The 24,586-nt window shown below is 38.1% G+C and overlaps 1 protein-coding gene across 1 annotated transcript in view; it reads right to left on the bottom strand.

Moving 5' to 3' along the window:
* LOC118011686 (thrombospondin type-1 domain-containing protein 7B-like) overlaps positions 1-24,586 on the bottom strand; it is a 77,264-nt gene that overhangs the window by 40,861 nt on the left and 11,817 nt on the right. The window contains exon 3 of the mRNA XM_035006544.1: positions 15,544-16,432. Within this exon, the coding sequence (XP_034862435.1) occupies positions 15,544-16,432 (889 nt within the window). The remainder of the gene's footprint in view (positions 1-15,543; positions 16,433-24,586) is intronic.

Raw genomic sequence — 24,586 nt, forward strand, 5'->3', positions numbered from 1 at the left:
TCAATAAAAGATTGAGACCAAATCAAAGGCCTATAAAACATTTCCCTTCTCCCCAAAATTCAGCATAACATTAATGAGGCTCCAGCTCAATAACGGAGAATTACAATAAAATGGACATCATGTACCAGACCTTAATTAGGAAGAATTCTCTAAGGAAACCCAAAAACAAAAGGGAAAAAATATAACAAGGACAGCAGAAGAAAATTTTAGCCTTTCACTCCTATAACTACAGCAAACACAGCCTAGCCAAATAAATACAAAATCTCATATTAAAAGCCTGTTTATCTCAGTTCCCTTTACACAATACACCGTCCAGCTTTCAACAAAATAATACAAGACATACTAAGAGACAAAGCACACAGTTTGAAAAAGACAGAGCAAGCATCAGATTCAAACTCAGATACAGCAAAAATTTTGGCATTATCATACTGGAATTTAAAACAACTATGATTAATATGCTAAGAGCTCTAGCATAAGAAATTTACAATATGCATTCCTGTATATTATGAACACAGAGATGGAAATTCTATGAAAGAATCAAAAGGAAATGACAGAAGTTAAAAACCCTAAAACAGACATGAAGAATGCCCTTTGATGGACTCATCAATAAACTGGACATAGTTAAGGAAAGAATCACTAAGCTTGAAACAGTGTCACTAAAAACTTCCAAAAGTGAAATGTAAAGGAGGAAAAAAAATGAAAAAACATAACAGAATATCGAGAATTACAGAACAATTACAAATAATGTAACGTCCATGTAATAGGAATACCAAAAAGAAAAGAAAGAAAAGAAAAAAAAAAGAGGAAAAAAGTAATGTTTGAAGTAATAATGATGGAGAAATTTTCAAAATTAATGATAGACAACCAACCAAAGATTCAGGAAGCTCAGGGAACACAAAGCACAGAATAAATTTTTTTAAAAAAGGAAAAAAAAAAACCTATATGGGGACATGCAATATTCAAAACAGAAAATCAAAGACAAAGAATATCTTGAAAAAAGCTGGGGATAGGGAGTTGGAGTGGGAAGGAGAAACAACTTAGCTATAGGGGAGCAAGGATAAGAATTACATCAAATTTCTTTTTTTTTTTTTTTTTAAGATTTTATTTGTTTATTTGACAGAGAGCTAGTAAAAGTATGGGAAGCAGCAGACAGAGGGAGAGGGAGAAGTGGGCTCCCTGCTCGATGCGGGGCTCGATCCCAGGTCCCTGGGATCATGACCTGAGGGGAAGGCAGAGGCCTAATGACTGAGCCACCCAGGTGCCCCTACATCAAATTTCTTTTTAAAAATTATTCATGCAAAAACAGAATAGAGTGTTGGATGAAAAACACCCACCAACCTAAATTCTATAACCAGTGAAGTTATATTTTCAAAAGTAGAGAAATAAAGACTTTCTCAAACAAAAATTTAGGAAATCTGTCATCAGTAGACCCACCTTGAAAGAAATGTTAAAAAGAAGTTCTTCAGAGGGAAGAAAATGATTGAAGTCAGAAACTTAGAACTACATAAATAAAGAAGGACTGTTGAATAAGGAATAATTGAAGGTAAAATATTTTATTTTTCTCATTCATAACCTATCTAAGAGATAATAATTTGTTCAAAATTATAATAACAAGGTATTGAGTAATTATGGGTTATGACTAAGTGAACTTAATGACAGCAGTGTTATAAGGGATGGAAAAGGGGACTGGGAATGTTCTATTACAAGATACTTGCACTATGCGTGAAGTGGTACAGTTTTATTTGAAAGTGGACTTGGATTAGTTGTAAATTTACATTGCAAACTCTAGGGTGACCATTGAAAAAGGTAAGGAAACAAGGCTATAATTGATATGCTAAGAGAGGAGACAAAATGGCATAATATAAAATGTTCAATTAAAATCAGAGATAAAAAAACAAAGTAAGTCAAAAAGAGGAACAAAGAACAGGGCGATAAAGAGTAAACAATAAATGTAATAGGTATTAAACCAATTCTATAAATAATCATTTTAAATGTCAATGATATAAGTATACCAATTAAAAGGCTGAGACTGTCAGAGTGGATAAATCAATAAGACCCAACTGTGTATTATCTACAAGAAACATACTTTAAAGAAACAGGTAGATTAAAACGTAAAGAGATAGAGAAAGAAATACCATGCTAAAAGTAATCAAAAGAAAGCTGGAGTAGTTATATTAATTCCAGACAAATCAGAATTCAGAACAAGGAAAACTGTTACGGATATAGGGAGACATTACATAAGAACAAAGGGGTCAATTCTCCAAGAAAATATACCAATCCTTAATGTGTATGAACCTAACAACAGAGCATCAAAATATGTGAAGCAAAAACTGATAGAACTGCAAAGAAAAATAGATGAATCCCCTATTACAGTTGGAGACTTCAACACCCCTCAATCAGTAATGGACAGATCCAGCAGGCAGAAAATCAGTAAGGACACAGTTGAACTGAACAGCACCATCAATCAATTGGATATACTTGACACAGAATACTTCATCCAACAATAACAGAATATACATTGTTCCCAATATTACACAGAACATTCACCACGACAGACCACATTTCCAGGTCATAAAACAAACCTTAACAAATTTAAAAGAACAGAAATCATACAAAGTATATTCTCAGGACACAACAGAATTAAACTAAAGATCAATAACAGAAAGATGGCTGGAGAATCCCCAAATACTTGGAGATTAAGCACTACCCTTTGAAATAATGCATGGGTCAAAGAAGAAGTCATAGAAGAATTTAAACAATATTTGGAATTAAATGAAAATAAAATACAACTTATTAAAATTTGAGGAATGTAGTGAAAGAAATGATTAGAAAGAAATTTATGGCACTGAATTCACATAGTAGATAAAAAATAAAATACCTGAAAGAAATAACCTAAGCTACCTTAGAAAACTAGAAAAAGAAGAGCAAATTAAATCCAAAGTAAGCAAAAGGGAAATAATAAAAATGAGAACTGAGGTCAATAAAACTGAAAACATAAAATCAGTAGAGAAATATCTGAAACCAGAAGCTGGTTCTCATAAACAATCAATAAAATTGATATACCTCTAACCAGGTTAACTAAATTAAAAGAAAAAGAGAAAGAAAGAAAAAGAAAGAAAGAAAGAAAGAAAGAAAGAAAGAAAGAAAGAAAGAAAGAAAGAAAGAAAGGAAGGAAGGAAGAAAGAAAACACAAAGTACTAATATCAGTAATGAAAGGTCATCAAAAATGATCTCATGGACATTAAAATGATAATAAAGGAATACTATGAACAAATCTATGCCCAAATTTGATAAATTAGGTGAATGAATCAATTCCTTGAAATACACAACCTGCTAAAACTCACACAAGGAAAGATGTATAATATGAATAGGTGTATACCTATTAAAGTAATTGAATCAATAATAACCTGACAAACCAGAAAGCACCAGGTCCAATGGGTCAACTGTGAATTCTACCAAACAGTCAAGACAAAAACTATAATTTTCTATAATTTATTTCAAAGAATCAAAGCAGAGTACACATTTCCCAATTCATTCATGAGGCCAACATTACCCTATTACCAAAAACCATACCAAGACATAAGAAAGGAAAACTAAGACCAATATCTCCCATAAACATATATGCAAAAATTCTCAACAAAATATTAGCAAATAATACCCAAACAATAAATAAAAAAATACTACATCATGGGTGAGAGCAGCAAGATGGCGGAGGAGTAGGAGACCTGGATTTCATCTGGTCCCAGGAATTCAGCTGGATAGGGATCAAACCATTCTGAACACCTATGAACTCAACAGGAGATCAAAGAAAAGAATAGCAACTCTCTGAACAGAAAAGCAAACCACTTTCTGGAAGGTAGGACGTGCGGAGAAGTGAATCCGAGGTGATATTTGGGAGGATAGATGGCAGGGGAGGAGGCCTCCATCAGCCGCTACCGGCAAGTGATAGACCAGCAGAGCACAAAATCAGAACTTTTAGAAGTCGGCTGCGCTGAGGGACGTCGCTCCGGTGGCTAAGCGGGGGATGGAACCCCCATGGCACAGTGTGGTCTCAGGACCCTTCGGGTCACAGAAAGACCGGGGGTGCCTGAGTGCGGCCGAGCTCCCAGGTATCAGAGCGGGGAAGCCGGCTGCAGAGACGGAGCCGAGGAGCAGGCTCTCAGCTCGGGGTTGCCATAAACCGTGATCCGCGGCACAGTCAGGCCACTGCTCCTCCAGCAGGGACCCAACAAGTGGCAGATCCGGGGAGACTCCCCTTCCTGCCCCAGGAGGAGCGGCGTGGGAGCGCACCACAGGGATCTGCTGGGTTTGGAGACTCCACATGGGGTCGTGTGCCAGAGATAGAGACACTCCATCGCAGGCCAGGTAAGCATGGAGTGTGGCCGGAGACTAGGGAAAAAGGAATGATTGATTGCTTTTCTCTGGGGCACACTGAGGAGTGGGGGCCCGAGTTCTCGGCTCCTGGGGGGCAGAGACTGAGAGGCCACCATTTTCACTCTCCTCCTCCAAAGCTGTACAGAAAGCTTGCAGGGAACAAAAGCTCCCGAGAGCAAACCCGAGCAGATTACTTAGCCCAGACTGGGCAATGGCAGGGCAATTCCGCCTCTGGCAAAGACATATGGGAACCAGGGCAACAGGCACAACCCCCAGAAGATCAGCAAGAACAGCCAGCCAGACCAAGTTTACCAATCAATGAGAATGGCAGAACTCCAGCACTAGGGGAATACTGCACATAGAATTCATGGCTTTTTTCCCCATGATTCTTTAGTCTTTTAAAGTTAATTTTTTTTAAGTTTCTTTTTCTTTCTTTTTTTTGAATTTTTCTTTTTCCCTTTTTCAACTAACGTCTTATCAATCCCTTTTTTAAAAGAATCTTTATATTTTTCATTTTTAGACTCATATTCTATCCCTTCATAGGAGTAACCCTTATTTTTGGTATATATAGATATATATAGATATATATAAGTTATTCTCTCTTTAAAATTTTGGGATACAGTTTCTTCTAACAGATCAAAACATACCCTAAATCTCTAGTGTATGGCTTTGTTCTAGTCTCCTGCCTGATCACATTCTCCACCTGTTTTTCTTTTACTTAAATCCTCTTCTTTCTTTTTTTAACAAACTTCTTATCAATTCCTTTTATAGAATCTTTTATAATTTTCATCTTTACAGTCATATTCCATCCCTTCATATTAATCCTTATTTTTGTACATATATAAGTTTTTCTTTCTTTAAAATTTTGGGAGGCACTTTCTTCTAACAGACCAATATATGCCCAAAATCTAGTGTGTGGCACTGATCTAAGCACCAACCTGATCATATTTGACAATATTCTGTTGTCTTTGTTTTGTTTTGTTTTTGTTTGTTTGTTTTTATCTTTTTCTTTTTCTTTCTTTCCCTTTCTTTTCCCCCGGTTTCAGGTCTCTTCTGATTTGTTTAGTGTATATTTTCTGGGGACATTGTTATCCTGTTAGCATTTTGTTCTCTCATTCATCTATTCTCTGGACAAACTGACAAGACAGAAAAAATCACCTCAACAAAAAGAACAAGAGGCACCACTGACTTCCAGGGAGGTAATCAATACGGACATTAGTAAGATGTTGGAACCAGAGTTCAGAATGATGATTTCAAAGATACTAGCTGGGCTTGAAAAAAGCATGGAAGTTATTAGAGAAACCCTTTCTGGAGAAATAAAAGAACTAAAATCAACCAAGTTGAAATCAAAAAGGCTATTAATGAGGTGCAATCAAAAATGAGGGCTCTAACTGCTAGGATAAATGAGGCAGAAGAGAGAATTAGCGATATAGAACACCAAATGATGGAAAATAAAGAACTGGGAAAAAGAGAGATGAAAAACTACTGGATCACGAAGGCAGAATTCGAGAGATAAGTGATACCATAAGATGAAACGACATTAGAATAATTGGGATCCCAGAAGAAGAAGAAAGAGAGAGGGGGGCAGAAGGTATACTGGAGCAAATTATAGCAGAGAAATTCCCGAATTTGGGGAAGGAAACAGAAATCAAAATCCAGGAGGCACAGAGAACCCCTCTCAAAATCAATAAAAATAGGTCAACACCCCAACATCTAATAGTAAAACTAACGAGTCTCAGAGACAAAGAGAAAATCCTGAAAGCAGCTCGGGAGAAGAGATATGTAACCTACAATGGTAGAAACATGAGACTGGCAACAGACCTATCCACAGTGAACTGGCAGGCCAGAAAGGACTGGCAGGATATATTCAGAGCACCAAATGAGAAAAATATGCAGCCAAGAATACTATATCCACCTAGGCTGTCCTTGAAAATAAAAGAAGAGATAAAAACTCTCCAGGACAAACAAAAACTAAAGGAATTTGCAAAGAGAAAACCAGCCCTACAAGAAATATTGAAAGGGGCCCTCTAAGCAAAGAGAGAGCCTAAAAGTAACACAGACCAGAAAGGAACACAGACAATATATGGTAACAGTCACCTTACAGGCAATACAATGGCACTAAATTCATATCTTTCAATAGTTACCCTGAGTGTAAATGAGCTAAATGGCCCAATCAAAAGACACAGGCTATCAGATTGGATAAAAAAATAAGACTCGATATGCTGTCTGCAAGAGACTCATTTTAGAACCAAAGACACCCCCAGATTGAAAGTGAGCAGGTGGAAAACCATTTACCATGCTACTGGACATCAAAAGAAAGCTGGGGTGGCAATCCTTGTATCAGACAAATTTGATTTTAAGCCAAAGACTGTAATAAGAGATGAGGAAGGACAGTATATCCTACTTAAAGGGTCTATCCAACAAGAAGATCTAACAATTGTAAATATCCATGCCCTGAACATGGGAGCAGCCACTTATATAAGCCAATTAATAACAAAAGCAAAGAAACACATCGACAAAGATACAGTAATAGTGGGGGACTTTAACACCCGCCTCACTGAAATGGACAGATCATCTAAGCAAAAGATCAACAAGGAAATAAAGACCTTAAATGACACACTGGACCAAATGGACTTCACAGATATATTCAGAACATTCCATCCCAAAACAATGGAATACACATTCTTCTCTAGTGCCCATGGAACATTCTCCAGAACAAATCACATCCTAGGTCACAAATCAGGTCTCGACCAGTATCAAAAGATTGGGATCACTCCCTGCATATTTTCAGACCACAATGCTTTGAAACTAGAACTCAATCACAAAAGTCAGAAAGAACTCAAATACATGGAGGCTAAAAAGCATCCTACTAAAGAATGAATGGGTCAAACAGGAAATTAAAGAAGAATTTAAAAAAATTCATGGAAACCAACGAAAATGAAAACAAAACTGTTCAAAATCTTTGGGATACAGCAAAGGCAGTCCTAAGAGGAAAATATATAGCAATACAAGACCTTCTCAAGAAACAAGAAAGGTCTCAAATACACAACCTAACCCTACACCTAAAGGAGCTGGAGAAAGAACAGCAAATAAAGCCTAAACCCAGCAGGAGAAGAGAAATAATAAAGATCAGAGCAGAAATCAATGAAATAGAAACCAAAAGAACAGTAGAACAGATCAACCAAACTAGGAGCTGGTTCTTTGAAACAATTAGCAAGACTGATAAACCCCTGGCCAGACTTATCAAAAAGAAAAGAGAAAGGACCCAAATCAAAAAAATCATGAATGAAAGAGGAGAGATCACAACCAACACCAAAGAAATACAAACAATTATAAGAACATATTATGAGCAACTCTATGCCAGCAAATTTGATAATCTGGAAGAAATGGATGCATTCCTAGAGAGGTATCAACTACCAAAACTGAACCAGGAAGAAACAGAAAACCTGAACAGGCCTATAACTACTAAGGAAATTGAAGCAGTCATCAAAAGTCTCCCAACAAACAAAAGCCCAGGGCCAGATGGCTTCCCAAGGGAATTCTACCAAACATTTCAAGAAGAATTAATACCTATTTTTCTGAAACTGTTCCAAAAAATAGAAATGGAAGGAAAACTTCCAAACTCGTTTTATGAGGCCACCATTACCTTGATCCCAAAACCAGACAAAGACCCCATCGAAAAGGAGAATTACAGACCAATATCCTTGATGAACACAGATGCAAAAATTCTCACCAAAATCCTAGCCAACAGGATCCAACAGTACATTAAAAGGATTATTCACCACGACCAACTGGGATATATCCCTGGGCTGCAAGGTTGGTTCAACACCCACGAATCAATCAATGTGATACAATACATTAATCAAAGAAAGAACAAGAACCATATGATCCTTGCAATAGATGCAGAAAAAGCATTTGACAAAGTACAGCATCCTTTCTTGATCAAAACTCTTCAGAGGATAGGGATAGAGGGTACATACCTCAATATCATAAAAGCCATCTATGAAAAACCCACAGCCAATATCATTCTCAATGGGGAAAAACTGAGAGCTTTCCCCCTAAGGTCAGGAACACGGCAGGGATGTCTACTATCACCACTGCTATTCAGCATAGTATTAGAAGTCCTAGCCACAGCAATCAGACAACAAAAAGAAATCAAAGGCATCCAAATTGGCAAAGAAGAAGTCAAACTCTCACTCTTTGCAGATGATATGATACTTTATGTGGAAAACCCAAAAGACTCCACCCCAAAACTGCCAGAACTCATACAGGAATTCAGTAAAGTGGCAGGATATAAAATCAATGCACAGAAATCAGTGGCATTCCTATACACCAACAAGACAGAAGAAATAGAAATTAAGGAGTCGATCCCATTTACAATTGCACCCAAAACCATAAGATACTTAGGAATAAGTCTAACCAAAGAGGCAAAGAATCTGTACTCAGAAAACTATAAAATACTCATGAAAGAAATTGAAGAAGACAAAGAAATGAAAAACATTCCATGCTCATGGATTGGAAGAACAAATATTGTGAAGATGTCAATGCTACCTAGAGCAATCTACACATTCAATGCAATCCCTATCAAAATACCATCCACTTTTTCAAAGAAATGGAACAAATAATCCTAAAATTTGTATGGAACCAGAAAAGACCCCAAATAGCCAGAGGAATGTTGAAAAAGAAAAGCAAAGCCGGCGGCATCACAATTCCGGACTTCCAGCTCTATTACAAAGCTGTCATCATCAAGACAGTATGGTACTGGCACAAAAACAGACACATAGATCAATGGAACAGAATAGAGAGCCCAGAAATGGACTCTCAACTCTATGGTCAACTCATCTTTGGCAAAGCAGGAAAGAATGTCCAATGGCAAAAAGACAGTCTCTTCAACAAATGGTGTTGGGAAAATTGGATAGCCACATGCAGAAGAATGAAACTGGACCATTTCCTTACACCACACACAAACATAGACTCCAAATGGTTGAAAGACCTCAATGTGAGACAGGAGTCCATCAAAATCCTAGAGAAGAACACAGGCAACAACCTCTTCGACCTCAGCCGCAGCAACTTCTTCCTAGAAACACCGCCCAAGGCAAGGGAAGCAAGGGCAAAAATGAACTATTGGGACTTCATCCAGATAAAAAGCTTTTGCACAGCCAAAGAAACATGCAACAAAACCAAAAGACAACCGACAGAATGGGAGAAGATATTTGCAAATGACATATCAGATAAAGGGCTAGTATCCAAAATCTAGAAAGAACTTATCAAACTCAACACCCAAAGAACAAAGAATCCAATCAAGAAATGGGCAGAAGACATGAACAGACATTTTTCCAAAGAAGACATCCAAATGGCCAACAGACACATGAAAAAGTGCTCAACATCGCTCGGCATCAGGGAAATCCAAATCAAAACCTCAATGAGATGCCACCTCACACCAGTCAGAATGGCTAAAATTAACAAGTGAGGAAACGACAGATGTTGGCAGGGATGCAGAGAAAGGGGAACCCTCCTACACTGTTGGTGGGTATGCAAGCTGGTGCAGCCACTCTGGAAAACAGTATGGCAGTTCCTCAAAAAGTTGAAAATAGAGCTACCTACAACCCAGAAATTGCACTACTGGGTATTTACCCCAAAGATACAAATGTAGTGATCCGAACGGTATGTGCACCCGAGTGTTTATAGCTGCAATGTCCACAATGCCAAACTGTGGAAAGAGCCAAGATGTCCTTCAACAGATGAATGGATAAAGAAGAGGTGGTATATATATACAATGGAATATTATGCAGCCATCAAAAGGAATGAAATCTTGCCATTTGCAATGACATGGATGGAACTGGAGGCAATTATGCTGAGTAAAATAAGTCAATCAGAGAAAGACATGTATCATATGACCTCACTGATATGAAGAATTCTTAATCTCAGGAAACAAACAGGGTTGCTGGAGTGGTTGGGTGGTGGGAGCGATGGGGTGGCTGGGTGGTAGACATTGGGGAGGGTATGTGCTATGGTGAGTGCTGTGAATTGTATAAGACTGTTGAATCACAGACCTGTACCTCTGAAACAAATAACACATTATATGTTGAAAGAAAAATAAAAAAGAAGAAGAAGAAGAAGATAGCAGGAGGGGAAGAATGAAGGGGGGGAAATCGGTGGGGTAGATGAATCATGAGAGACTATGGACTCTGACCAACAAACTTAGGGTTCTAGACGGGAGGGGGTGGGGGATGGGTTTGCCTGGTGATGCGTATTAAAGAGGGCACGTACTGCATGGAGCACTGGGTGTTATACGCAAACAATGAATCATGGAACACTACATCAAAAACTAATGTAATGTATGGTGATTAACATAATAATAAAAAAAAGAATTCTGGTAAAAGGACAGAAAAAAAGAAATACTACATCATAACCAAATGTGATTTATCCCAGGTATGCAAAGCTGATTCAACATTCAAAAATCAATTAATACAATCTAACTTATCTACAGACTAAAGTAAAATTATACAATCATATCTACACACACAGAAAAAGCACTTGACAAAAACCAACACCAGTGAATGACCAAAATTCTCAGCAAACTAGGAACATAGGGGGAGTTCTTCAACATGATAAAGAATATCCATGGCGGGGGCGGGGGCGACTGGGTGGCTCAGTCCTTAAGCATCTGCCTTCAGCCCAGGTCATGATCCCGGGGTCCTGGGATCGAGTCCCACATCGGGCTCCCTGCTCAGCGGGAAGCCTGCTTCTCCCTCTCCCACTCCCTCTGCTTGTGTTCCCTCTCTCGCTGTGTCTCTCTCTGTCAAATAAATAAATAAAATCTTCAAAAATTTAAAAAAAGTGTATCTATGGGGAGCCTGGGTGGCTCAGTTGATTGAGTATGCAACTCCTGATTTCAGCTCAGGTCATGATCTCAATGAGACTCAGCCCCCCAACAGGTTCTGCTTGAGTTTCTCTCCCTCTGCCCCTCCCCCTGCTTGCACTCATGCATGTGCTCTTGCTCTCTCTCTCTCAAATAAATATTTTTTTAAAAAGAGAATATCCACAAAAAATGTACATTTAGCATTTTTCTTAATTGTGAGAAACCAGATGCTCTCTTGCTAAGATCGCGAACAAGGCAAGGATATCCATCCTTATCACTCCTATTTGACATCATACTGAATTTCCTAGATAATACAGTAAGACAAGAAAAGGAAATGAAAGGGGAAGAGATTGGAAAGGAAGAAACAAACTTCCTTTGCCTGCAAATGATATGCTTGTCTACATAGAGAATCCCAAAGAATCTTCATCAACAATAACAACACAAAGTCCTGGAACTAGTAAGTGATTATAACAAGGGTTCAGAATACAAGGTTAATACATAAAAGTCAATTGTTTTCTTGTATACTAACAATGAAATATTAGAATTTGAAATTAAAAACACAATACATTTATATTAGCACCAAAAAATGTGAAATACTTAAGTATCAATCTAATAAAATATGTATAAGATTTACACGATAAGAAGTATAAAACTCTGATGAAGAAATCAAAGATGTACATAAATGGAGAAATATTCCAGGTACATGGACAAGAAGACTCAATATTATGAAGATGTTATTTCTTTGCAAATTGCTCCATACACTACAAACAATCCCAATCAAAATCTCAGCAAATTATTTTGTAGCTGTTGAAAAAACTGATTCTGAAGTGTATATGGAAAAACAGAAGACCCAGAACAGTCAATACAATATTAAAAAAGAACAATTCAGAGGGCTGACACTACCCAACTTCAAGACTTACTATAAAGCTTTAGTATTTAAGACATTGTTTTACTGGCAAAGAGATAAATAGATCAATGGAATAAAGACAGAGCCCAGAAATAGACCCACATAAATACAGTCAAATAATCTTCGACAAAGGAGGAAAGGCAATTCAATAGAGAAAGGAGAGTCTTTTTAACAAATGATACTAGAACAACTGAATATCCACATGCAAAAAAAAAAAAAAAAAAATGAATTCAGACATCGACCTTATCCTTTCACAAAAGTTAGACTGGATCATAGACCTAAATGTAAAATGTAAAACCCCTGGAAAACAATATAGGAAGAAATCTAGTTGATCTTAGATTTAGAGAACTTGTTGTTTTAGATGGAACACCAAAGAATAGTCCATGAAAGAAATATTGATAAATTGGACTTCATTAAGATTAAAAAACAACAACAACAACAAATTCTTCTCTGTGAAAGACACTTTTGAGAGAATGAAAAGACAGGCCATCAATTGGAAGGGAATATTTTCAAAACACATATCTGATAAAGGACTGGTATCCAAAATATACAAAGAATTTGTAAAACTCAACTATAAGAAAACAACTCAAAATTAATAGGCAAAAGATCTGGACACCTCACCAAGGAATATAAACAGATGGTAAGTAAGCATATGAAAAGATGCTGAACTAATATTATACGTGATTAAGGAATTGCAAATTATGGGGCGCCTGGGTGGCTCAGTCTTAAGCATCTGTCTTCAGTTCAGGTCATGATCCCAGGATCAAGTCCTGCATCGGCTCCTTGCTCAGCAGGAAACCTGCTTCTCCCTCTCCCATTCCCCCTGCTTGTGTTCCCTCTCTTGCTGTCTCTCTCTCTGTCGAATAAATAAAATCTTTAAAAAAAGGAATTGCAAATTAAAACAAGATACCACTACACACCTATTAAAACATGGCTAAAATCCAAAACACTGACAATAGCAAATGCTGGCCAGAATGTGAAGCAATAGGAACTCTTATTTATTGCTGGTGGGAATACAAAATGACACAGCCACTTTGGAAGACAGTTTGGCAGTTTCTTACAAAATTAAACAAACTCTTACATTAAATTTTTCCAAATGAGTTGAAAACGTGTGTTCACATAAAAATCTGCAGATGAATGTTTGTAGAAACTTTATTTATAACTGCCAAAACTTGGAAGCAATCAAGATGTCCTTCAATAGGTGAATGGATAACAAATTGTGATATAGCCATACAATGGAATACTGTTGGAGGAGGTAATCAAGAGGTTGTGACTTCCAGTTGACCTTGGGCTGGACTTGGGCAACTGGAGGCTCCTCACTCCCTCCCCTGTCCTTGGAATATATGCTCTGCACACAGTGGGAGCTTCTTTAAGGACACAGCCTTAAGGGAGTAACGTGTTTTTGAGACCATCTAGATGGTATACGGGACTGGACCCAATTAAGGCCTCTATATAAACTTTTAAGATTTGGCAGATGGGTACAGAGTTCGACTCATTTTGCAGCCACCTAAAACAAGCCTCATAATTAAGTTCTCATGCTTATTAAAATGCCATCTACCAATCTGGAATGGTCTGCCTCTTTCTTTGATCTCTCCTTGCCCTGTGTATATGGGGTAAGAGGGGTAGTTTGTAAACCAACAAACACTATTCAGTGATAAAAAGAACTGAGCTTTCAAGCCATGGATACACATGGAGGAACTTTAAATGCATATTGCTAAGCAAAAGAAGCCAATAAGAAAAGGCTAACCACTGTATCATCCCAACTATATAACACTCTGGAAAAGATAAAACTATGCAACCAATAAAAAGATCATTGACTATCAGGGAACAGAAGTGGGGAGAAGAAAGGTGAGATCAATAGGTAGAGCACAGACTTTAGGGCAGTGAAATTATTCTATATGATACAGCAATGGTGGATACATATCATTACACATTTGTCCAAAGCCACAGAATGTGCAACACAGTGAATTCTAATGTAACCTATGGACTATAGTATTATATTGACATAGCTCATGAATTTTAACAAATACACTACACTGATGCAAGATGTATGTATGAAACTGTATATGTGGAGGGGAGTGATGAGAAGGTATATGGAAATGGTACTTTCCACTCAGTTTTTCTGTAAATCAAAAACCAGTCTAAAAAACAGTCTTAATTAAAAAAAAAAGGCAAAAACAAGCAAGCTAAAAATGAAAACATTCTCTGGAATATTAAGAAAACAATGTCTTTACAGAATCCCACATACACATTCAAACAATAATCACCCAAATCATCTGCTTAATCTTTTGGGCTTCACAGAGGCAGGCAATAAAAGGCATAAAATCACTCTTCAATGGACTTGCCAATTGTATATGGCATAAATCAGAATGAATCATCAAAGATAAAATATGCTCATTTGTGAAGTCAAATTAAAAAAAAAAAAAAAAAACAATCATCACATTACTTTGTTCTTGAATAGCAGCAGAGGTAGTCTTTTGAGCCTCTCCCAGCCAGCTGTGGGTTCCAAGAAAACAGTGACTGATGATAATGATTAATTCTAGGGATGAGCGCCTCACTGTTTTGTAATTTAAGTACTGGTGAAAGGCATTTAAATTTGGAAAAAAACTTGGTAATATACCAGTGCTTCCATTTAAGACCTTCTGGGGAAAATTAAACAAATACAACTTTGAACATATTTCTATATACTTATGTCATGGAATTTTTTTTTTTTGTACTAGAATTTAAAGTAAAACAGTTACAAATAATTTTTAAGCCTAAACTATCCTTTTAAAAAGTTGTAGTTCATTCCCTCTATAGGTTTGTAATTCTATTTATTGCTGAGCAAGGTAATATTTTTTTCAGATCAATGTCACAGAAAGCATTCTTGGATTAACTTTCTGCTGAGTTCGACTCATTTTGCAGCCACCTAAAACAAGCCTCTATGAAAAATCTACAACTAAAATGTTAGAGAACCTTCTTAATCATGAAAACAAAAGAAAACAAAAAATTTTAAAAACACGATTATGAAAAATGATAAATATTTGCATAATTTACATCCCAAGTTTGGGAGTCAATTGGAATTTTCACCATTATAAAGAAAGGCTTAGTCTTTTATTATTGTAGTAACCGTACAGACCTATTTTTTTTAAACTGGTTGATATTTTGGTAAACCGTGGTAATATAAGCCTTATCCTGTATAGTTACACTACTAATTATGCAAGAATTCAGAGCTCTGCCTTGTCAATACTCTGAAATATTCATAACTGAAATTGGAAACTCCTCCGATGAAACTTGTAAAAATCCAAATCCCAACCTGGTTATAATTTTCCCTTCGTAGGGAATCATAAAGAAACCTTATAAAATTGCATTGCAAAATAGCTAGGTGAAGCCAAGATAAAAACACTGAAGGCCTTCTTACCTTAACATAGCATTTTTTCCGTCACTTCTGGTGCACCAGACCTGCCGGGTTTGATAACCTATCTCTAAGTCCCAGGGCCTGGAGAGGTGATGTGGCTTGTAACTTTGACGTCGAAAGGTGACTCGCTCCTTTGAATCGGAGCTGAAATCCCGAACAGTTCTTCCGCTTAGGTTAATTTCTTTAAGATGAGGCAGGCTACATTTACTCCATGGTCCTGCTTTAAGGCTAAAAATATATTCCTCTTCGCCAAGAGGACAGGAAATGGGAGCGTCACAGGCTCTCGCCTCCGTCAGATTGGGACACTGAGACCCGCCATAGAGAGGGGGAGCGACGGCCGCCCGGGTCCTGTGCTGCAGTTGCTTCTCACAGCCCTTGCCGCACTCGGACCACTGTGAGAACTCAGATACGACACAATCCCGGGGGCAGGGCACGAGGCAAGCTTGTTCTGCGGGGGGCTGAGGGGCAAAGTGTTCACAGATCGCATTTACAACCCCGGTTCTGTTCAACCTCTGAACACAGCGCACGCTCCGGCGCTGCAGCCCATGCTGCGCCGTCACACACTCTGCGGGGCGAGGCGGCGCTCGGCCGGGGCTGGCGGGAACGAGCACGCACTGGCGCCAGCCGGAGACCTCCCACTGGAAGAGGTCGCTGTGCCAGTCACACACCCGGAAGCAGCTTCTTTCCTTGGGAGGCCTGGCGTTCTCGTCGCAGTTAGACCGGTGACTCGTCCACCCTTCCAAGTGGAAACACCACAGGGCCCGACTCTGCACTCCTCCGGGTCCACAGTCGCCCGTACACCTTCCCCAGGGGCCTAAGGGCAAAAGACAAGGGCGTCCGTTACTCAGAGATTCCCCACTGCCATCCACGCGGAAATGGATCAGTCTGCACACTTCCCCACGCAACCAGGGTGAAATTATGGACTCGAGCGGACAATAGAATCTGGTTGTTAAGAGCGTGGGCGCTGCGTCTGTCGGCCTTCGTTGAAATCCCCACTCCCTCCCTTACCAGCAAGGTCAGCTTGGACGAGCTACCTCGGCTTTCCAAGCCTTCGATTCCTTAACTACGTAAGAGACAGCATAAAAGCCCTGACTTGCAGAGCTGTTCTGAGGCCCAGGGGTACAATGTGGTGCCAATGCACGCTTAAAAAATGACTGGTATCATTAGAACCATTATGTTTCAAAGCCTATGTATCTAACTCAATATTAATACTTTCTAGTTAGACGATGTTTCAATCTAAAAGAAAAGCCCTAAACCCAGGATTTTAATAAAGTGGGATTTTTCATGTTTCCAAGCCTTCAGCTCAATACTGCAGGTGGCTCAGAAGAGAACTATGTCTTTAAAAAATAACAATGAATCATGGAACACTACATCCAAAACTAATGATGTAATGTATGGTGATTAACATAATAAAATTAAATTAAAAAAAATAACCTGCCAAAGTATCTTAAATATACTTCCATTTGCTAAATAGGTGCCCCGCTTTTGCTTTTGGATTTTGCTTGCAGAGTGAATTGCATGAAACAAAATATCTGATGGGAGAGGATATACTAAAAGCCACAACAGTATCATTCAACCGCCCACGGAAATTCTGCCCCTAGGACCCCTGAAATATACCCACTTTGATTTCTCATGGGTATTGACTCTGGGTCAAGCTGCCAACATTAGTTTGTAATACACCACATCTTTTAATTAATGAATATGTTTTCATGGGAAAGAGTCCCACAGAAAAACGGACAGATAAAAGAGCGTCCATTGATGTTTCTCACATTGTTTTGCATCTAATCCGTAGACATACCAGCCAGGCTTATCCAGAGGGCTGACGATATAACGTTTCACAAGGATGGCAAGTAATCACATTTTGTGTCAACGGGAAAAGAATACTTTCCTCTTTCACTTTACTTAATTGTAACATGAACCTGAGAAAACTTTACCAACTTAACCATGTAACCTCTGCCCCTGCACTAGGTTGTGATACTAAAGGCAATTCACACGCTGAGAAACATTTTAATTTACCTAGGTAAGAGAAAGAAGGTGCAGTCTTTCTCTCTTTCCCCAAATCTGAGCAAACACCCAAAACTTCGTGGAAGTACACATCCGTAATATCTCTAAAAACAGGAAATGTGTACAGAGTCACATGCACTTAGGAAGAAACATATACATCCCCAGAGAAACAGGTATTTGCATTGGTGGACAACATGCTGCAGTGAGGATCTCTCACTTAAAGGGCAGGACATCAATTTTGGGGTTCTAATGTACAGTCTTCCCAGTTCTTCCTCACAGCCTTGTCTGGCTATGTAGACCTACTGTGCTATTTGCTTCTGTCATTTTATAAGTGAGATTAACATAGAAAATACCCTCATGTCCTTTCAGTGTCCCCATCCCTGGAGTCTCCTCTTGCTGAAATGGACAGAGGAGTTTCATTGGAGTAAGTCAGCTTTTACTCACAGAAATGCCCTCGAGTTTGCCCACACACTGCCCAGGCGTGGTGTCCCAGCACTGACTGCTCATGGCACAGTAAATGCACGTAAAAAATGGTACTGTCAGCACAGGCTGATTTCATCAACTGCCTGCAGTTCTGGTGGTTTTCTCCTAGATCACGCACAATTTGTGCTTTGTAAACTGAGATGTGCATTGCTACATGAAAGTCATTTACAGGTTTCATGTGTCCAGATGTTCTGGAGCAATCTCAGTTCAAGTATGCCATCCCTTGTCCATCATGTCAGACTATGCATGCAAATTTTCATTATTGCCAAAAAAAAGAAAAATCGCCATGGTTACTCAGTAAAGAAATACTTCCAAAAATATATCCTTGTAGCAAACTTTAAAATCTAAAGTCAATTTTGAATAATAGAAATTGGCTACTGGATGATATCGAAAGAGCTCTTTTGAAAGTACAAGGTTTTTAAATAATGGCTGTCTGCTTATCTTTACTTGTTAAGGTATCAAATACACACACTTTTCCCCTTAGGACTTTTTTGTGTAAAGAAAGTAAGACCAGAAAAAATCAAACCATTTCTAACCAATCTGAAAAAGCTAATATTAAATTTAATTCATCTAGAACATCTTACAGGTAATCTCTATTCTTACTTTTAAAGATTTTACTAACACATTTTCTTATTAAAATGTTTCCTTCTTGTTGTAAGTTTTTCACCTACTTTCAAAATTGTTAAGGTAGCTCTTTTTTGTTATTTGAAATCATTAATATTTTAAACCTTATACATTACTATTCTTCCTTTAGCTTTCACATTCTCCATCTGTCTAGAAATGCACCAAACAGCAAAAATTTTCTTAGATCAATGGAAAACAAAATATAACTATTAAGTAATTATCACCATTTGTTAAGGGCTAGCAGTGCTGTGCTGGGCTTGGATGGTACCAGAGGACTGTTACATATTCAAGAATTTTACCAGGTGGTTGTTAAATCATTCATAGTTTGAAATCAACCATGATGAAAGTATTTACACCACACTACAAATCAAGGCAAATCAAGACATTAAAAAAAACAAACAAACTGAGAGCTGGTTTGTCACATACCACTAGTGATTTGCCCAGTTCCTTCCTATTCCTTACAACAGTCCTCTGACATGGGGCTAGGATGTTTATTTTATCAGTTGGGGAAATGAAGTTCAGAGAAGTTATAAAGCACCTCGAAGGTTACACAGCTAGTACATGGTAGACTAGAATGGGACTCCAGATCTGCGAGACTCCAAGCATGGGCTCTTGCCCTGCATTTGAAAAGTCTTTTCCAGGGTGAGCATTGGTATATGTGATCCTAACATCACAAGGCAGATAGATCTGTTTCTTAGTTTAGCTATGATCTCTCCGATCTGTTAGTTAATATTCCTTTAAAAATGAGTACAAGTAATCAAGGTGGTATGTGAGCAATGAATTCCCCCTCCTAGCCCTGGAAATGTTGATAAGCATTAGTTAGTACATTAGTTAGTACAGTCAACAGAGAATAGTTTCTCCTCAGGTTAAAAACAAACTTTGCAGACAACTGAACAACATGTAAGTAACAAGCAAATATAAAGTGAATTGTGTATGCTTGGAATAAATGAAAAACAAATTGCAAACAAGATATACAAGATAGAGACAAGACCTCTCAGCAATTGACCTATAACAATTTGCATTTCTCAGGCATACAGAGAAAATGTGTTCCATGACTTATTCAGTTGTGTTTGCCTATGAACTTTAAACACACACACTAGTGAAAAATCACATAGCCCTGAGGGATTTCACCATTTCAGAAAACATGCATATTGAAGCAAAAATGTGAACTACAGTTTGAGAAATCTTGTATCCCTTGTCCAACTTCATAAATAGAACATATTAAAGTTTTGAGCAGTTGCATGGAGAAAATGAGTATCACCTTTAGATTTTCTACATACATAAAATGCGATTATAGTCACAATATATATCTGAGATAAATAATCTAAAGAAACACAGGAAATCCACGCTTTTAAACATCAATTATTTGGTATTTCTTTATTTTTAAGATTTTATTTATTTATTTGACAGAGAGAGATAGAGCACGAGTGGGAGGAGGGACAGAGGGAGAAGCAGACTCCCCACTGAGCAGGGAGCCTGATTTGGGGCTCGATCCCAGGACCCTGTGATCATGACCTGAGCTGAAGGCAGACACTTAACTGACTGAGCCACCCAGGTGCCCCACATTTGGTATTTCTTAACTGAAAACAGGTCCCAAGTAATACAAATAAAATAAAATTTAGAACCAGTAAAGGATTAAAAGTTTAATTAGACATAATATGCATTTAAACTAAAATTCATGCTGTGTTACAGTCTCAGAAAATACTTCAATGGTATAATAGGAATAAAAATTCAGTACTTGTTTACCTGGACCAACATTATATAAAAACATCATCCACCTGCAAGTTACTACCTTTTCTGTGTGATAAATACAGTTACTTTGGAATAAACTGCTAAATCTTTTAAATCACATCAGTTTTAATTAACACATTAACATTTGGTTTAGAAATAAAATTTGGGGGCATGTAAGGGTGGCATGGATGAATTCTTGGGTCATATTTACATTTAAGACTCTGTGATTCCTCTTTTTTTTTTCTTTTTCTTCTTTCTTGCCTGTGTTTCTGCAGAAAGTGCAAATATGTGAATGTTCTAATGTAATATTCCCCTAGAAGCAGAAAAGTGCTGGCACATGTTATTCTCTTAATTAAGTTACCCTTAAGTGGATTAGTTGAGATGAATGTATCTCCCAATCTAAATCATCATATTGAAGACGACCTGCTGGATGCCTGAATTTTGGGTGTGGCATTCACAAAGATGCCTACAACAAAGCAAAAAGGGAACTCAAGTGGTCAGAAAGAATAAACACATTCTGGCTTTTGCACAGCATTTGCCACTGTTTGAGGCAGCAACCCTGACTTAATACCATTCATGCAATAGGAAAAGATGTTTATTTTACTGTACATTTTTTTCAACCCACAGCTTTTATTATCCTGACATTGCTTTATTTTTAACTTGGGCAATGGGGTGGAGGAGTGACAAGAATGTCAATGAAAAGCTTTAATATCTTAACCAAATTATTTGTGGATAATTACTATACCAAAGCACTCATAAACCTCAACATTACCAAATGTGATACAAAACAACATTGACTCACTGATAAGATGCCTCACCTCCAAGAAATAGCTTGGAATTTATGTAGTAGCTTTCACTCCTTAAAAAGCCTTCATGTCAACTGTGGAGTAATTAAAGTAAGGCTTCCCTCGCACAGTTGACAAATATCTAAGAAATCACACTTTCTAAAATATATCAAAGAACCCAAAGAATGAGAAGAGAGTAGCATCTGAGCATTCATTCACTAAAATAACAATTTCTCTTTAGCTGCTACTTGACAAATACTGTATTCGACTCTGGAAATATAAAAATAAATGAGACACCCAGTATCTCTTACAAAATCTGTGTGCTAGATGTAATGCCAGTTTGCTCCTGAAGAGGACATTTGGTCTCTCCTTCAGGTCTTACTTGGTACACAGCTGAAGAATTTTAATGTTTTGGTTCCCAGAGCTCATTAGACCTAACGCAGCAAACCAGAAATTGAGAGGGACCACTGGAGGCAGGGACACTGATAGAAGCCTGAAGAGATGGCCATTTTCAAGTCTGCATTTCTGAATCTATCATGTTAATTAATAACTCCTACTAGCAGAGGATGCTCAAAGCCATGCACTACTTCCTAAACTCACAGAGAAAACCTGTTCATTTTATACATATATATAATATAAAACTATATTACTATATATATATTACTGAGTTATGCATTGGATATCAATAGAAACACAACATGGAAAATGTAAACATATGGAAAAAATTTTAAATGAGAAAAAATTTAAACCATAATGTATTTTATTTAAAAATTCCATTGCATTTTTTACAGGAACTAAAAATTCCTTTATTAATACTAAAACTATTTTCAAAACATATTTGTGGTCTGAAGGATAGGTGTGCTAAAGTATTCCAATAATTTTCATTAGAAAATTTTAACAGCAACAGTTCAGAGCTACCAAATCTAACTTCATTTTCATAGGTACAAAGATTTTTTTTAAGACAGTTTATGGCTCCATGCAAGGATACCACAGAGCATTCGGACTGAATATTTATACTTCCAGAAAGCATAAGCATTGTTACTAACATTCCAGGCTCTTTCTGTATGATTGTGTTTTTGTTTGGCACCTAACAATACGTTCTAAGTCCATTTCATCTTCGTGGACAGATGCCTCTGACTGAAAAGCAAAGTGCCTCTGTTACTTATCATTTATGATTACAAATTATTAGTTGCCAGTGGCTAGAACATCCATTAAAAGTAGCTTGACAGCAAAGCAGATTAAAAATATATCTGAACGACTCATCAGCTAATGCAAACACCACAGAGACAGAAAACCACCTTTTAAAAATTGTTTATCAATATTTCTGGTTTGAATTCTACTTTCTAAAAATTCTGAAGCCTAAAAGGAAATCTCAAACCTCATATTTTTCACTGCATTCTGACATAAAGTGGGTCCCTTCATCACTAAAACCTACAGCCTGTCTACTGCCTCAAACGTGGGAAGGGAAAGGTAATGTGACAGTCCATGGTTTTTGGAGGAGGAAACGAAGCCCAGACAAATCCAATGAATTGCACAAAGTCATACAGTCATTTGGAGCAGAAATGGGATGGACAATTCCATTCCAGATGCCCAGTCCAGTGATCTTTACACTACATCATGTTGGCTTCTATTGTAAAGTCCTAAGACTGCAAGGGAAGAATAAGGAGTCTCTAAATGGTTGTGACCCAAGATGTGGGGGAGGGAAAGGAAGAAAAACATAAAAATAAATAGAAATTGCATAAAGACAAATATAACACAAGCAACGAACTGCCTGTGAATGCTGAGAGTTTTCAGTCTCCTGCACCTGGAGTTCTTCCCAGGGCCCTTCACAATTTATTATGTGAAACGGGATCCTTCCTGCCTTTGCATGCTTGAGAACGTGGACTAAGCCACTAGTCAAGAACATAAAGAACCAATAGGGGCCAGGGGATTAGAGCACAAAATGAAGCCTCAGCACCAGTAAGGAATTCTCTGTCCCTAGAATAATTATAGCAAATAATAGTAATAACATTGTTTTGAACACCTACCATCTTTCCAATCCCACGTGTACATCATTGATACTGTTCTGCTTTGCTAGATGAGACCATCAAAGCCTGAGGTCAAAGAATGTGCCCCATGTCAACAGCTCTTGGGGCGCCTGGGTGGCTCAGTTGGTTAAGCGTCCGACTCTTGATTTTGGCTCAGGTCATGATCTCAAGGTCATGAGATCAGCCCTGCATCAGGCTCCACACTGTGCCCAGTGTGGAGTCTGCTTAAGATACTCTCTCTCCCTCTCCCCCTTCCCTCCACTCTGTCTATAAATAAATAAATAAACAAACAATCCAGGTAAACAGCCCTGGAGCCCTGACATTGGACTCTCCCTTTCTCTCTATCCATGCCTGTTCCACAACAACTGCAGTTTAACTTTTTAGAAGCCATATCTCTTGAGCAAATGAAGCCTTGCAATGCCCGTTAGATGTACTATATTTAGAAGAGGGTCTTTTCTGAGCACAGCTGGTGTGAGGGGCTCAGGGCACAGCCACTCCTCTCCCACCTAAAGCCCTTCGTCCCTACCTTGGTCTCAGCTCAATGGCATGGCTCGGGTATGGCCCCGGAACTCCTAGGGCTCCGATACCTGTCAATGGATATTTATGGGACATTCTCATCCCATAAATATGGCTCCACTCAACTTTGACTTTACTTACAATAAATGCTTCAGCGAAGCCCTCTAGATTCCCTGGAGAAGCAGAAGAAAATCATTTACTCAGATGTTTGGTATCAGTTAAGTGGAAAAGGCAATGAAGAGGATGCCAGAAACAGAGTGAAGCTGAATCCCACACAATGTTCTTCTGAAGGACTTTCTCCCATAGCTTATTGGCCACTCAGGCGGTGACTAAACTTCAGGAGGGCCAGAAATCCGTTTGCTTTATACTTCACAGAAAGCAAACTGGAACAGGTGCTTGGGAGACTGAAATTCTTAAGCTGTGCTCCTCCCCCTCCAAAATAAGAATAAAGTGCTATTTCCACAGTGAATAATCAATACATGTTGGGCTTGATAAAGGAGGCCTTTCATACTGTTGCCTTAGAGGTTCACTGGAAAAACAACAATGTTGAGACTATGTACATTGGCTTTAAAAATACATGAAGCAAAAGGGCAGGGTGGCATCCATTTTATTTATCATTAAGCAACTCAAGGATTAATTTTGCCTAGGATAAAAATTGCACTAGAGCGTACTTGAGATGATATTTGTTTCTTGGTAATTTCAATTCTCTAACAGTTACATGGAGTATATCTGCTTCTCAATACATCTTCTCTCTAATAGCAGATATTCATGGTGAACAAGTGAGAGAGAACAAAACATAAGCTACATTTGGGTGGACAAAACATCTAGTTCATCCAATTTTTTCTTCCCAAAGGAATAATTATTTCAGTTTTGAAA

Source organism: Mirounga leonina, unplaced genomic scaffold (genome assembly GCF_011800145.1).
Source record: "Mirounga leonina isolate KUSES-001 unplaced genomic scaffold, KU_Mleo_1.0 Mir_151, whole genome shotgun sequence".
NCBI lineage: Eukaryota > Metazoa > Chordata > Mammalia > Carnivora > Phocidae > Mirounga > Mirounga leonina.